Here is a 14,537-nt window from a genome sequence, read left to right as displayed (position 1 = left end):
AAGTCTTTTTGACCGCCAGTTTGTTTGTTTTTATTAAATGAGTGTGTTTTGTTTAGCATCGGCGTCCGAACCACAAACGCCCGCACAATACATCGATTATAACTTTGCTCGTGATGAGTTGATGTTGAATGAACTCAGCAATGACCCTATTCAAGCGGCAATATCCCGCTTGGAGCGACAACATGAAGAGGATAAAGAGGTTGCGCTGGAGAAACAGCGTCAGGAGTACGAACGGCAGTTGCAACAGTTACGAAGCATAATGTCGCCGACTACGCCATATCCTCCGTATGCTTACGATCCGTTTAAATTCAAAACTGTCGCTTGCACTCCGACAACGCAAATGCGAGTTGATGAAATGTTCAAGCGCAGTATTGGTCAGTTGAAGACGGATATCCTAAAGGCGAATGCATTGGTACAGGAGGCGAACCGGTTGTCAGAGGAAATGGGCAGGAATACCAAGTTTAGCGTCACTCTGCAGATTCCACCAGCTAATTTGAGTCCGAACAGAAAGGTACGAATTACGTAAATTAAAGCGAAGGTTGTGAGTTGAGCGCACAGAGTTTCATTTCGTGGGCGGTAATTTGTTGCCGGAGCATGCTCTCATGCGCGCTTTCATGTTTTCATGCGAATGCGGGTGGAATTAAACGGTTTGGTAATTTTGCAGAAGGGCGCGTTTGTCAGCGAACCGGCGATTCTAGTGAAACGCGTGAAAATGGCCAGCCAGGTGTGGAGTATGGATAAACTGGAAAACAAACTCATCGACATGCGCGAGACGTACGACGAAAAGGGACTGGATAACAAGGTAAACTAGAAACCAATGAAGTTCGTATTTTCCTTTCTTTAGCAAACATATACATTTTTATGCGCGTAAAAACAAATTTCCATTAGGGAATTTATGAGCACATTCAAAATGTCAGTAGAACTATTAAATTTAATCCTTTTAATTTAATTAATCGATGGTTTGGCATGTCATTTATTAATGGAAATGAAATTCCACAAAAGCGAAAGCGAACAATTGATTTTCTGTCTTATTTGGTTACGCGATTAAATTCCGATGTTTTTCATCATTTACATAACTGAACATTATGGTAAAAATCCAGGAAAACTCAAGATTAATTTTTATTTGTTATTAATTTAACCCTTAATAGAATCGGAACAACCTTCGAGTATAAATTGGCAATTAAAATTGACATGTTTTCCAAAATTAATCGTTTCTTCTAATGGCGTGTCATGTTCAATGTAATTAAAATTCCTGTAATTTGCATCGCGTTTCCAGGAACAAATCGATTCGAAGATAGACCCCTTCTACGAATCCCAAGAGAATCACAACCTTATCGGTGTGGCGAACATCTTCCTCGAATGTCTTTTCGAGGACGTCGTGCTCGACTACCACACGCCAATCATCAGCCAGCAGGGCGAAGTCACCGGCAGGCTGCAGGTAAAATCGATACTACGACTGGAAATCTCCTATTCGTGACCGCGTTTCATGCTTTTCTACCAACAGGTTGAACTGACACGCGTTTCTGGCGTGTTGCCCAAAGACCGAATGTGCGCCGCAGGATCAGACAGCTCTTCGGAAAGCAGCACAGACGATGACGACGATGATATTAGTTCACAACATGTGACAATCCGTGTGAACGTTAAACAAGCATCTGGATTACCTCTATCCCTGTCACATTTTGTCTTTTGTCAGTACACCTTTTGGGGACATCCCGAATATACGGTAATCCCACCGAAAGTGGACATTCCCGAACACATTTTGGTTAGTCAAAAAGACTCCTTGAAATTCAATCATGAAAAGGAGTTTACCGTTCACATCAACGAAGAGTTCTTGGAGCATTGCTCTGAAGGTGCGTTGTCTATCGAGGTGTGGGGACATCGGAGCGCAGGTTTTTCAAGGACTAAACCTGGCTGGGAAGTGGAACAGCAGCAGTTGGCAAAAGCACGATCGCTGGCCGATCGTTGGGGTGAGCTAACGAGAAAAATCGAACTATGGGCGGAGATTCAGGAGCTGAACGATCAAGGAGAATATGCTCCTGTTGAAGTTAGCAACAAGGTAGACATGTTGACTGGAGGTGTCTACCAACTTCGACAAGGTCAACAGAGACGAATTCAAGTCAGGGTTAGACCTGTCCAAAACTCTGGCACGCTACCGATTATCTGCCAGTCTATTGTAAAGATTGAAGTCGGCGGAGTATTGGTGCGGAACAGATTACAGAAAGCTTTGGATTCCTATCAGGAGGAAGACCTGACGGTCCTGAGGGAAAAGTGGAGTGAAGCTTTAATGAGGCGCAGGCAATATTTGGATCAGCAGATTAAAAAGTTAATCGATAAGTCGGATAAAACCGAGCAGGATATTGAAAGAGAACAGAGTTTAGTAGATCAGTGGGTGAATTTAACTGAGGAGCGGAATGCGGTGCTCGTTCCCAATCCAGGTTCGGGTATACCAGGTGCCCCCGCTGTTTGGGATCCTCCTCATGGAATGGAACCTTATGTTCCTGTACTTTTCCTTGATTTAAACGGTAATTTATCCTTTTCAATCAAAATACAATTTCTAAAATTGTTTTCATTGTATTTGTATAGCTGATGATTTATCTACTCATCAATCCGGCGATGAAGTATCAATCAGCGGCGGAAATTCAATCCTGCCCAAGGAGATTGGCAATAAATTCTATCCCCTTCATATTCTGCAACATTTGGAGAAAGATGTGTGCGCTGTGGCGTCCTGGGACTCGTCTATTCACGATAGTATTCATTTGAATAAGATTACAGATCGTGAGTAAATTGATACCATTTTGTTACTTTATTTAATATAATATTTTATTTATTACAGCTAACACTAGAGTGTACTTAATTCTAAGGACAACTGTAAGGCTTTCTCATCCTGCTCCGATGAACTTGGTCCTCCGAAAACGCCTCGCTCTAAACATTTACAAACGACAAAGTTTGACAGATCGTATTAAACGGCGTATTGTGCGCTCTGATATTATTTGTCAGTCGGGTGTTACCTACGAGGTGGTGTCCAATATTCCAAAAGCTAGTGAGGAACTTGAAGATCGCGAATCCTTAGCGCAACTTGCTGCGTCTGGTGAGGACTCTTCATTGGTAGATGGAGAGACATATATAGGTACAGACATGTGATTTATTCAAGTAAAAGTAAAAGTTTTAATATTTTTCTTTGAAATTCCCCACAGAAAAATACACAAGAGGTGTGTCTGCGGTGGAAAGCATTCTTGCTCTGGACCGTCTTCGCCAGAGCGTCGCCGTGAAGGAACTCCTTCAAGCGAATGGTCAACCCTTGATGAGGAAGACCGCTTCGGTGCCAAACTTCTCTCAGGTAATACCACGCTTCTTTCTAATCCCAGAATTTCGTATCTCAAGTAAACATTTTGTACGTTCAATTGCACAATCAGGCTTTGGAGACCAAGAACGGGGTATGTTCTCTCTTCACATTTGTGATTTTGTCGTTGAACTTGTGTTTTATTTTCTCCTGGTTTGTCTCCACCTCAACACGCTACCCAAACCCTCTTCATTTACATGTATATTGCTTTGCATACATAATCTGGTCTCTAGCGGGGAATAACCAATTTTCTTGTGCAGTTGATGCGCCTGGATACGAGCACGGAGTCCTTGAACATGCTCAACATGTCGCGCTCGGAGAGCGTCAACGAGCTGAGCGAATTCTCCTCGAATCCGCTGCGGTCGCGCTCCAGTTTCTCCAAGGACGACGTCCCATCAAAACCCTTCGGATTAGGTAAGACCACAGGCTCCATCATGGACGCCATTACCACTAATCGATTATTCAAATTCATAGCATTCTAATCGACACTAAAATTGATAATATGAAATAGACGCAGTTGTTTTTTGAAGATTTAGGTAGATCAGTTGATAGGATCAAGTGTTGTCATGGTCATTTACATAATTTAGCTATAGGTATATAGAGCAATAGATTGTATCAATTTGTATCAAATGATTCAAATCACGCACATGTCGATGAACGAATCAGCGTTTGTTTTCTTTTTTTGTGTGTTTTCGTTGATATTTCGTTTCGATTCTATGCAATATGCACCTTTGAGCATAGTGCAGCATAATGCCTTTGAGTGTTACCATTCTCTTCTATTATTACCATCCATTTTTCTATTCTGCATTCGATTTGCCGCTTTATACGAGGGCTACTTTTCGACATATTGCATCAAATACATTTTTATCGAGCTGATCGTCCCAGCGCTTAAAAAGACTTTTATTTTCGACGTTGACAGCCTGGGATGATTGGTGTTTATTCAGATTTTTTATCTCGACCTTTTTCATTTGCTTACTTCTAATGCTGCGAGTATGCGTGCGGTCGAGGATTACCTCGATAGGTGAAACCAAGCGTGTGACATTTTTACCCTCGGGCAGTTAACATTTACCAAAAAAAGTTATATCTAAATGTTTGACTAATTTGCCGTTTTCGAATCTCTGTTTTTTCTGCAACCTCAAGGCTCCATTTTGTCAGGTAAACGATGGAGGCTTGCGCATTGGAATTGCGATTGTCTAATTATGTGGACCTTTTGTTCTAACAAGTTTTCAATTGATTCGAGCGAGACCAAAAAGCGATGATTTTTTTTTGTTTTGGCCAGACAAGATCAAAACCAAGAATGGCGAATGCTTATTTTGTTAGCGTCCCACTAATTCTAGATCCAACGCACGATTCTGAATTCAATTTCGAATTTTGAATCTGTTGCGTGTGATCTGGGGGATGAATATCAGTAGAACGGCATGCAAAACCATGTCGCGTCTGAATGAGTGACGCGCGATCGTGCTCGCTACTCACGATCCGTAGATGTTTCTAGTCCTGTAGAAAAACTGATCGATCGAAGCATGTCTGTATTTATGCCAGCCCTCCTTCTTGCCCGCTGCCCCCTTCAGCCGCAATTCATTTCACGAAACACTTCGCATCTCTCTATCGGACATCATCATCCGCATCAACATCATCATCATTCATTCACGCCTTGTCAGCATCTGCATCTCCGATCATCATCGCAAACATTCGCAACATGTTCAGTTGTCTTTCAACTTTTACAGTTATTGGTCTGATGTGGCGATGTGATTATGCATCTTTTCTATTTACAACTTTTTTCAAGATATAAAAAGTACCTCAGACGTACTTTGATGTTATTCCAATGTTTGACACACAAAACAAAATCAAACTGATCACAACACGTCACATTCATAAGAACTGAAACTCGTTTAGGTACAGAATATTCAGCGATAAAGTCACAGAGACTCTCAATGATTGAAAGCAAATTTAAAACAAAACATGTTAGATTCTTGAAATTTTCTTCACATCTATGTAGTAAAAACTTTATAGGAGTCGATAAAATTACTCTAGGAGACCATTCGCATGGTAGCTTTGAAAACAACAATATTTTACAAAAGTTAAACAAAACGAACTTGAGATTATCGACCGGTAGACGAGAAACACGTTGTATACAATTGGCATTCTTGCATGGTCTGTTAAATGTATTTAGAGATATGTTAGTCTCTCTGACTTTACAATTGAATCGAGGCGTGGAATGATGTGACTAGGATGGCGTCGTAGTTAAACATTTGGTGACATTTCTTTGCTGTCTTACAGCTCGACCGACTTTCCTCAATCTCAGCTTGAATTTGAATGCGCTGCGATTGAATCAACCAACTGGAGTTACAAAATGTATGTTTGATGTGTTTGAACTACATTTTATGAGTTTTTCTTGAGTTTTAGATAGAATTTTTGGGTTTTCTTCTTTTTTGGATATTGTTTTGAGTATATTTTGTAGAATTTTTGTTGTTTTTCTTGAATAGTTCCTAAAATTACAATATTTTTTGATAGTCTCGCCTGCCAATCCTAAAATGACGTTGAGAATGACTACGCTTCATGAAGAGTTACCAATGCAACGGAAGCACTCGCTAGACTTGATTGTCGATGCAGAAACCGAAGAAGAAAAGGAGGATTACGAGGGATCAGATGCCAAATCGGATTTTTACAATAAGACCAAATCCGCCAATCATCGACGAAGAACGATGCCGACGTCGCGTACTTTGGATTCTTTGGTAGAGTACGCGCCTAAGACGAGCACCCCGTCGGCGAATTCAAGCGGCTATGGGTCCCAGGCCGTCTCTTCGACCAACCTCACTAGCGAGGACTCAATGTCATGTCGTAGCATTAGTGTAGACGACACGCCAGACATGGATTTACGGCCTACGACTGCCGAAAGTCGATTGGAACCCACTGAAGAAGAACTTACTAACGTAAGTAAACGTTAAATTTCTTTTAAAATACATCAATTTTGTTATCTTATTTAATTTTTATTGTAGACAATGGAAGAAAACTTGAAAATCATATCCGAAGAAGTTAAGTCGGATCCAATGACCGAAATAAATGGTTGGTGTGAGAAGACCGAGTCGGATTCTCCGTCTGAGAGCGGTATTGTGAAGACAAACATGTCACCAGGGAAAGTCGTGCGGCGCAAGAAAACGAGTGCTAAGAACGCGCCACAACGCGCTTCCTTCCCCCAGAGTCGTATAACGTCCACGGAAGTTAAGCCGCAAGGTGAACTAATCAATAGGTTGATGACCCATGAAGATGGCACTGATAGTTCTACTGATAAACTAGAAGGTAATTATTCACATTATAAAATTTTTGAGGTGAAAACTTCTTTCGGCGCATAAAACTTGGGAAATTAGAAGTTTTACTTCTATTGGATAGTCAGCAGCACATTAATTTTGTTATTTGTAGATGACAGTGATAATAATTTTGGTTCCCGTCCTGATCTCAATAAATTAGCCGACGTACCTGTACCTGACTGGGTCGTACTGGGTGAGAGCGTCCTAATTCGTCCTTACAACTCGTCCGGCGTCGTCGCCTTCATTGGCCCGACGGAATTCTCCAGCGGAACGTGGATTGGTGTGGAACTTGATGCACCGAAAGGTAAATGACCCGGAATTTTCTTACCTTGATAAATTTATTGTTATTTAATATTTTTATGCGTTATTTTAGGTAAAAATGATGGAACGGTGCAAGGTGTGAGATACTTCACCTGCCGTCCGAAGCACGGTCTGTTCACCAGAGCTGACAAGCTTATCCTGGATCGGCGTGGCCGTGCGATGCGTCAGTACAAGGCGCAGGACGCACTCAACGCATCAAATCATGCTCGATGCGGCGGTGCCGCTTCCGCGAAAGGTCAGTCTAAAAACTGACTGCCCCCTTGCGCTCCCGTTTAATTTCTGGTTGTAAATAAGATTGCGTTCTAGTTATAGTTCCACTTTCAGTTGGAGTTTCTAGTGATCGTGATAGGTTTTTAATGCTAAGTTATTGATTTGATTCTTTTTGTACAGTAGAATCCAGTTATTTATGATTTAAGACCTGTTCAGGACGTGTATATTCAGTAGCTGTTTATATGTCATTCTAGGTGATATCTTATCGCGCATGCCGCGCTCAAGATCGCGCGGCGAAGGGTTGCTCACGGGCGGCCATTGTGCACACCGAAAACCGAAATGCAGTCCTAACTAACACTAGTCCCCTCCATTGACGAAACCACCCTGATAACCATTTGAATTTAACGTTTTAACAATTTTACCATTTTGTGAAGATGATGCGAACGGAGTAATTTAGGTACGAGTAGTTGGAACAAGCGTAGTTGTCGCCGTCCTCGAAACGCGTCAAAAGAACCTCCCGAATTTACCACAATATTCTTGATGTCCAAAAGCGAAGATGAAGAACTTTAGGGATTACAAAAGGGAAACTTCTAGCAACATACAACTAGTTTACCATTAGAACTAGTTTACAAGTTCGACTTCTATTCATTAATTATACAATCCCACACTGTTTTATAATAATTATCGTAGTTTAAGAGATTGATGAGGGAATCCAGAAACTGGTTGGGTGTTTTTGTGAACCGATTGGGCTTACTCTAATCTTTAAGAACTTTATGATAATTATGGATTCGCAATTCCCAATTTCCGGGCACTAAACAGCGATTATTGATACATTCCTATGCGCATTTTGACGATACGTTTAAATTAGTTGCATTTTTGAATATTTCATCCCTTAACCATGGCATGTTGGACTTTGGCGGATCGAGGAGATTTTATAAAGAAAATGTATATATGTTCTGTGATACTCGTTTAGTTTCGGTTACATTGTACATGCGTTTGATGAGTTGTCAAACATATTTTAACGTTGGATGTGAAGGTTTTGAATTTTTTAATGCGTTATTTTTGGTTTGAGCGAAATACAAGCAAATTGGGTCATATTTTTATATACAAAATATTAAAGATACCTATAACAGAAAAGTGCTGTCTGTTGCTGATGCGTTGCTACTAAGATAATTCAACTCCTTTAATATCTTTACGACGATGTAATAAAGTAAAATGTACAAGCAATAAGTGTATAGTTTGCTTGAAACTTACGAATTGTTTTACTGCATCAGTAATTGAGCGCACCTGCACTTATATAAATGCAATCACTGGCGATGATTCTGAAGAAACTAAAAACCGAAACCAAATAGCTCAATAATTAACACAGATTAGTGGCTTTTGACTTGTGAACTATTGCACAAAACACCAAAAAATGTTAAAATTATTCAACTTCTGCTACCATAGTAACTTTGCTTCCTTTTTATTTCTCTGTGTAACGTAGCATCGGCGAGCTAGTGTCACCGCTTTAGTTGTCTGAATAACGACTAGAATATTAAAGATAATCCAAAATGTTACCTGTGCTAAATCACCACTAAGCATATTAATATAAAGATAAGCTAGGAAAATTATTGACGCCGATACGCACGTTGATGATGATGAAGCAAATGAAACAAAACAAACGCCAAAACATTCCCAAAAGTTTCCGTCTACTAATCAATAAATAATTAAACAAGAAAACGTTATATTTAATACCGAGCGAGGCATGCTGATTGCAAATGATGACAATGTTTAATTGCCAAAAAGTAAGAGAAAAAAAAACAACCAACAAAACCGAGTTTGTAAATAGTTTGTGTAGTGATTTCTTCAGGTATATAAACTTAAACGCCCGTAAAGTAATGAAACAAGACATATTTTATTAATAAGCAATTTTAAATTCTAGGATGATGTGTATAATTTCGTCTGCTAGTCTGTCAGTAAACGATCGCAATCGTCCTTGCTCAGAACCGAACGCAGAACCAAAATCAACCAATGCTAGCAAATTATAAACAATATGTAGGAGATGTAGGTAATATGTATTGGCCCTCTGAATTTTTGTTTGTAGGAGGCACACAAAAACCAAATAACGAGAATTAATATGAAACAAGTCAAGCAAAATGTCCAACAAATGATTAATGATTTCTGTCCAACTATTGAATAACTGAGGAAAGATTTAATCAATTGTAGCGAGTAAGTGATTGTATAGTTAGCACACTGATTAAAATGAACACACAACAGCCAGAAGCGATTATATATTGTTAGCCACGTTTATAATTATGTTTTTATATCAATGTATGTATGTAACGATTGTATGTATATGTAAATGTTAATTTGAAATAGTTGATTTTATTTATTTGTAATCATGCTTTACATGAGACGGTGAGACAAAACGGTTTATGTGAACATATTCAGGACAATTGAACATTTGGCGATCCTTATTGTACATATATGCAAAACTAAAAAGTAAATAAAGTTATAATAAATTAATGAAACTAACTTTGTTACTGCGTACTTATTTTAAGCATTCGTATCTTTTCTTCCATACTTTCTTAAAGTTGGCTTGAAAACATGTTGTATTTCTGAAACCGATGGAGATCTTTTATAAGATCGGTATACGTATAACGCATGGAAATACCCGAAAGTGCCACAAAACGCTTGTTAAATGCTGGTTATTTTTTAATGTTTTTGAAGTTGCCTTGCAAAATCCTCTATTTTTCTTGAACTACTAGAGCAATTGAAATGATCTCATCGTCATATAATAGTGAAATAGTCCTTCTATAAAATAAGTACATTTCTGCGCCTCAAAGTTCTTCAGAAGTGCCCAAATTAATCGTCAAAACTTCTATTTTAGAAAATTAAAAATATTGACCGTGAAAAACACCGGAACCATAGATAGATATTTTCCAGACTTTAAACTCTTAGGAAATGCTGTTAATTTTTTTTTTAAAACGGAAATTTTTTCACAATTTTACATTTTTTTGTCGAATATATCGTTGAAATTAATTTCGGTCAACAGAGGGCGTTTAATGTGTTCGATAAAACCATGTTATGCTGAAAGACAGGGTCGAACTTTTTTGAATGAAATTATTCTTTGTCGAAGAAGATCTATCTTAATTTTTTAACCGTCAAAAGCGCCTCCACCAAGAAAAATTTAAAAGATTAAATTATATTTATCTCAAGAACTAAAAGGAAAAACTTTATATTCTTGATGCTTGAGGAATTCGCGACAAGTTGGTATATTTTTATAAAACGAACAAATTTGTATAAAATAAAAATAAAGGAAGGATTTTGTTATAAAAAGGCAAAATATTTCTCCTTTTTATATTGGAAATTAAAAGTTGGAATTTTTAAATTCTGGTTGTGGGCGTTGATAAATTATTTAATTCTTCAGAACTTAACTGTATTATGGTTCGGAATATAATTGCAAATTATATTTAATTAATGTAATTAAAAAGTATTAAATGAGCAATATACAATAAAACAATCTATAAGAATCTAAAATCAGAATTTAAATATTCCAACTTTTAATCTTCAACAAAAAAAAGACAAATATTTTGTTTCAGCAAATGGAGGTTTTGTAATAATTGCATTTTTTATTTAGATTTTGGATTTTGAATAATTACATATTGGGGTGCTATTAGCGCCTTAATAATAAAAAAATATAATTCATAATTTTATTACCCTTTGTACAGGGGCATTTTTGGATGTATATTATTTACTGAAAGTATCACAATTGTTACATTAGATAACGTGTTCGTTAATTATATTTTTTCTACTTCCACCAATAAAGTACCTGTTTTTCCACGATATTTGGACATAAAAAGTGGTACTTTATATACGAACGACCAAGTCGTGAGTAATGTACTTTACACACCGACATTATCTACGGGGTGGAGCATGCACGTGCGCATTTACGTACGGGGCCGCACCAGACCATATTAAATGAATGCGCCGCCAGTCAAACAAGTCAAAGCAGGCGATGCTGTTGCTCGTATATAAAGCAGACACTGCTGTTGCTCGCGTTGAAAAATTTAATTATCAAAACCGAACGTAGAAATAAAGTGGAAGTTGAAAAAATAGCGTAAGCATCACGAGGCCAAATGTTGTTAAACACTTGATTGATTAAATACTCACTACGCTTGCTCTCAATCAACCTCGTGAGTAAAGCTCCCGTTTCACCACTTAATACTTAATATATTATTATAGGGTACCTTTCAGGCAACGGCCGTAGTATTGCTGAAACTCGTGAATTTCTGCGATTTCTGAAGTTAAGCAACATCGGGCGCGGGTAACATTAAATAGTTGAGGTAGAATTAAATTACATATTTAGTTTTTTTTATGGAATAATTTATTTCGGTTCAGTTCTTTAATTGACGTATTATAATTTTAATTCCGTCTAAGCCAAACATGTGTTTCTAACAATTAGTTACGTGTTAAAATAAATAATACTGCTACAAACTAAATTAACAATTGATAGTGTGAAATTTTCACTTGTACCCTGTTTACAAGCACCTTTCATGACTCTTTTATCTCTCACGTTGACGAAGAACTGGCGACTTTTTGGGTGGGAGTCTCGGTTGTCTCGTCGTTTGCGTCAACTGCTTGTTTGGCGGCGGCTGTTTCGGTGCCGCTCTCATCCTCCGGCGTCTCGTCCTGCTGTGTGCCATTCCCTGCGCTTGCAGAGTTTGCACCGCCGCCAAAGTCTAGTCCCAGCCAGTTTTGAAAGAATGCCAAGCCCTTTTGTGCAGACTCGTTAACCGCGGCCAGTATCTCGTCCTCGTTTAAATTGCCACTGCAAAAAAGTCAGCGTTAAAAAAAAAATAAAAGCGGGAGCAGGACTATAACTCAGGAGCGGACGCAAAAAACGTTCGCGCCGTTGGGCTACGAAGAACAAGCATGGGCAAGAAGGGAAGCCGGAAGTTGGAAAACGAACGCCGGTTGTTGGGAAACAACGTTACAAATGGATTTACTCACGTCGCGTTCTCCTCGACGCTGTTGGTTTGATTAGTGTTGGCAATGGTGACGGCGTCGGTGGGCGCAACCGTCGTTGCTTCTTGTTCCTGCTCCAGCTCTTGTTGGAGGCTATCGTCCAGCCGCATACCGTCGGCGTTCATTGCAAAGCAGCCGATGCTGAGCCGCGTCTGCACGTCACCGAGTAGTTTAGGTTCTAGTTTGAGGCAGCCCTTCAATCCGTCATCGTGTGGCAGAAGGGACGTGAACCGGGCACATACTGCTGCTAGCTGGCCGATCATCGAAACACACGTGGATCCCGGTCGCGGCCCCCGGGACATCCCGCTTCGCAATAGATTATCGCCATACGACACATTCAGCAAGACGCCCTCAGTTTGAGAAATGTATTTCATCTTTACACAACCTACAGCAGCAGAACAAAAAAATATCTTGTTACTAACCGGAAACCGGAAGCAACACTAATGATGTTTGTTTTTGTTTACCTTTGCCAAGATCAATAAAAGTCATGTTAAAGTCAACACAGCACATGCATTCCAAGCCGTTGCAATCGCATGTTTTCTCATCTGAGGACTCCGAATGTTGTTCCTGCTCGGTTGCTTCCTCCTGGTGCACATCTTGCTGTTTTTGCTCCGGTTTGGCCACCTCCTCAGACTGCTTCTCCAATTTGCTATCAGCCGTAGCGCCGCGGTAAATCAGATCTGCAAACAAACGCCACGCGAGTTGTAGGGGTGGTTCTCTGGCCGAAGTAATGCAATCGCAACTCACCCAAAATGTTCGCCGCCGACGCCAACGATGCGAAGGCAAACACAGCGACGACGACGAGCAGCACGCGTCGCATGGTGGAGCGTCTTTGATGCGATCGCGTTACATTTATTCCGTGCGCACGTCGAACCAACGAACGTTTTGTGAGGTGGTCAGTGATTCATGAGACAAGAAACGAGAAACAAGAAACACGCACTTGTACCACACGCACACATACTATAACATCTGACTAAAGAAGAAAAACAAGACGAAGAAGAAGAGGAAGAAGAACAAGTGCGAGCGCGTCTTCGAGTACAAGGTTCTTCGCCCGCGGTCCTTGCCCGCTATGGGGGTCACCAGGTGGCCCACTTCTGTGTTCACACACGTCACATACTCCCACTGGGTGTTCCTCACTTGAACAACTCCGCCAGCCAGCGTACAAATACTCCGAAGACTTTTGACTTTACAGAAACACTACGAGTGTAGTGTGCACGCTCGGTCGTTTGGAAATTTATTACTAATGCTTGAATTGTTCAGCGTCCGAGCGTGCGAGCAGCCAGCCAAGAAAACAAAACGAAAATACGACGGCGAGCTGGATTTACAAATGCAACTCTATCGTTTTAGTTTCCAATCGAAATAACGAAATAAGATTGCGACTGCCGAAGAATCGTTTCAGCGATTCATAAAATTGCTGTAGAAAACACACAAAATAAAAGTTGCTACATGAAATAACAAAATGGCATCTCGTCTGCACTTTTCCTTCCGCTCCGAGTACGCAGAGAATAAATTACGAGTCATGATCGTCATTCCAAGCGATCTCATCTTGTATATATATATACATCTTCTGATCTTCATTTCCCTCGCCATCCACTTGCGTCAATTCACCGACTGCAAGTGCATTAACATTCATCTACATTTCCGAAATGTGCGTGCACTTGTTGTTGCCGTTTGTTGCACCCTCGCCGAATGAATGGTAAAGCGGACTCGACTCGCCTCGACTTGAATTGATAATTAATAGCTTTGTTATTAACACGCTGCGCCATGTTGCCTTCGAGTGCGCCAGAGTGCTTCAAGTATGAATAATTACGAGCGTTTATTTCTCTTTCTCCGGCCTCTGCAAATCCCACAAAAACGACGAACTAATTGGAAATTCCAAGTCTCGCATCGAGAATTGGGAATTATTAAAGCCGGCAAGTTGTCGAGATGCTCGCTAATTGATACTCCAGTATAATTAAATTGCCGATAAATATGTCCAATAATTATTTCGAGGATTTCGAGTTAATTACGCAATCATTATTATCGACAAGACGGCGATTTTACGACACCCGAGTCGGAAATTTGTGCCAATTTTGAGAAACGACCATATTTGTACGTATCATTCATGCAGTAACGGTTTACGGTTAACGTGTTAATAAACCGAACAAAAACATTTCGATGGATCGGATACTTCAAGCATCGAAAACACGCACGACAACTTTCTAATTTTCATTCTGATTCTAATTCAAATTCAATTCATTCGCCGCTTATCGCCTACATTATCTACGTTTGAAAATGAAAATACATTCGTGTTATAAATTCGTTTTTTTCTCGTACCATCAATTTGTGAAATTGTAATTTTTTCTGAATGTTGA

General features: G+C 39.7%; 2 protein-coding genes across 5 annotated transcripts in view; one reads left to right on the top strand and one right to left on the bottom strand.

Moving 5' to 3' along the window:
* Khc-73 (Kinesin heavy chain 73) overlaps positions 1-9,690 on the top strand; it is a 29,739-nt gene extending 20,049 nt beyond the window's left edge. The window contains exons 9-24 of one of the 4 annotated variants that reach the window (XM_065309564.1): positions 57-511; positions 665-802; positions 1,277-1,438; positions 1,505-2,522; positions 2,584-2,775; positions 2,834-3,127; positions 3,195-3,337; positions 3,414-3,434; positions 3,601-3,754; positions 4,481-4,495; positions 5,618-5,692; positions 5,852-6,270; positions 6,337-6,637; positions 6,758-6,949; positions 7,019-7,201; positions 7,431-9,690. In XM_065309564.1, the coding sequence (XP_065165636.1) occupies positions 57-511; positions 665-802; positions 1,277-1,438; positions 1,505-2,522; positions 2,584-2,775; positions 2,834-3,127; positions 3,195-3,337; positions 3,414-3,434; positions 3,601-3,754; positions 4,481-4,495; positions 5,618-5,692; positions 5,852-6,270; positions 6,337-6,637; positions 6,758-6,949; positions 7,019-7,201; positions 7,431-7,531 (3,863 nt within the window). In that variant the 3' untranslated portion in view covers positions 7,532-9,690. The remainder of the gene's footprint in view (positions 1-56; positions 512-664; positions 803-1,276; positions 1,439-1,504; positions 2,523-2,583; positions 2,776-2,833; positions 3,128-3,194; positions 3,338-3,413; positions 3,435-3,600; positions 3,755-4,480; positions 4,496-5,617; positions 5,693-5,851; positions 6,271-6,336; positions 6,638-6,757; positions 6,950-7,018; positions 7,202-7,430) is intronic. The other 3 variants (XM_065309565.1, XM_065309566.1, XM_065309567.1) reach the window with 3 other exon arrangements.
* Positions 9,691-11,519: 1,829 nt separating this feature from the next.
* Positions 11,520-13,220, bottom strand: LOC135797522 (uncharacterized). Its single transcript, XM_065309924.1, has 4 exons — positions 12,931-13,220; positions 12,648-12,863; positions 12,169-12,568; positions 11,520-11,986 (listed from the first exon to the last, which is right to left on the bottom strand). Exons 1-4 carry the CDS (start codon positions 13,001-13,003, stop codon positions 11,728-11,730), a joined length of 948 nt encoding a protein of 315 aa, XP_065165996.1. The 5' UTR covers positions 13,004-13,220; the 3' UTR covers positions 11,520-11,727.
* Between the last annotated feature and the right edge of the window lie 1,317 nt (positions 13,221-14,537).

This window comes from Atheta coriaria, unplaced genomic scaffold (genome assembly GCF_025399875.1).
Source record: "Atheta coriaria isolate IRGN ID8LTWV9N9 unplaced genomic scaffold, Caltech_Dcor_3.1 hic_scaffold_8_pilon, whole genome shotgun sequence".
Lineage (NCBI taxonomy): Eukaryota > Metazoa > Arthropoda > Insecta > Coleoptera > Staphylinidae > Dalotia > Dalotia coriaria.
The sequence above is the reverse complement of the archived record's forward strand: the minus strand, read 5'-3'. Positions and strand labels throughout refer to the sequence as shown.

What these genes read in the sequence shown, in the direction of transcription:
- LOC135797522 (XM_065309924.1), bottom strand. Translation starts at nt 13,003, where the DNA reads ATGCGACGCGTGCTGCTCGTCGTCGTCGCTGTGTTTGCCTTCGCATCG. An exon ending in GTCGGCGGCGAACATTTTGG is followed by an intron (nt 12,864 to 12,930) that starts GTGAGTTGCGAT and finishes GTTTGTTTGCAG; the next exon opens with ATCTGATTTACCGCGGCGCT. An exon ending in AGCGTCGAGGAGAACGCGAC is followed by an intron (nt 11,987 to 12,168) that starts GTGAGTAAATCC and finishes ACTTTTTTGCAG; the next exon opens with TGGCAATTTAAACGAGGACG.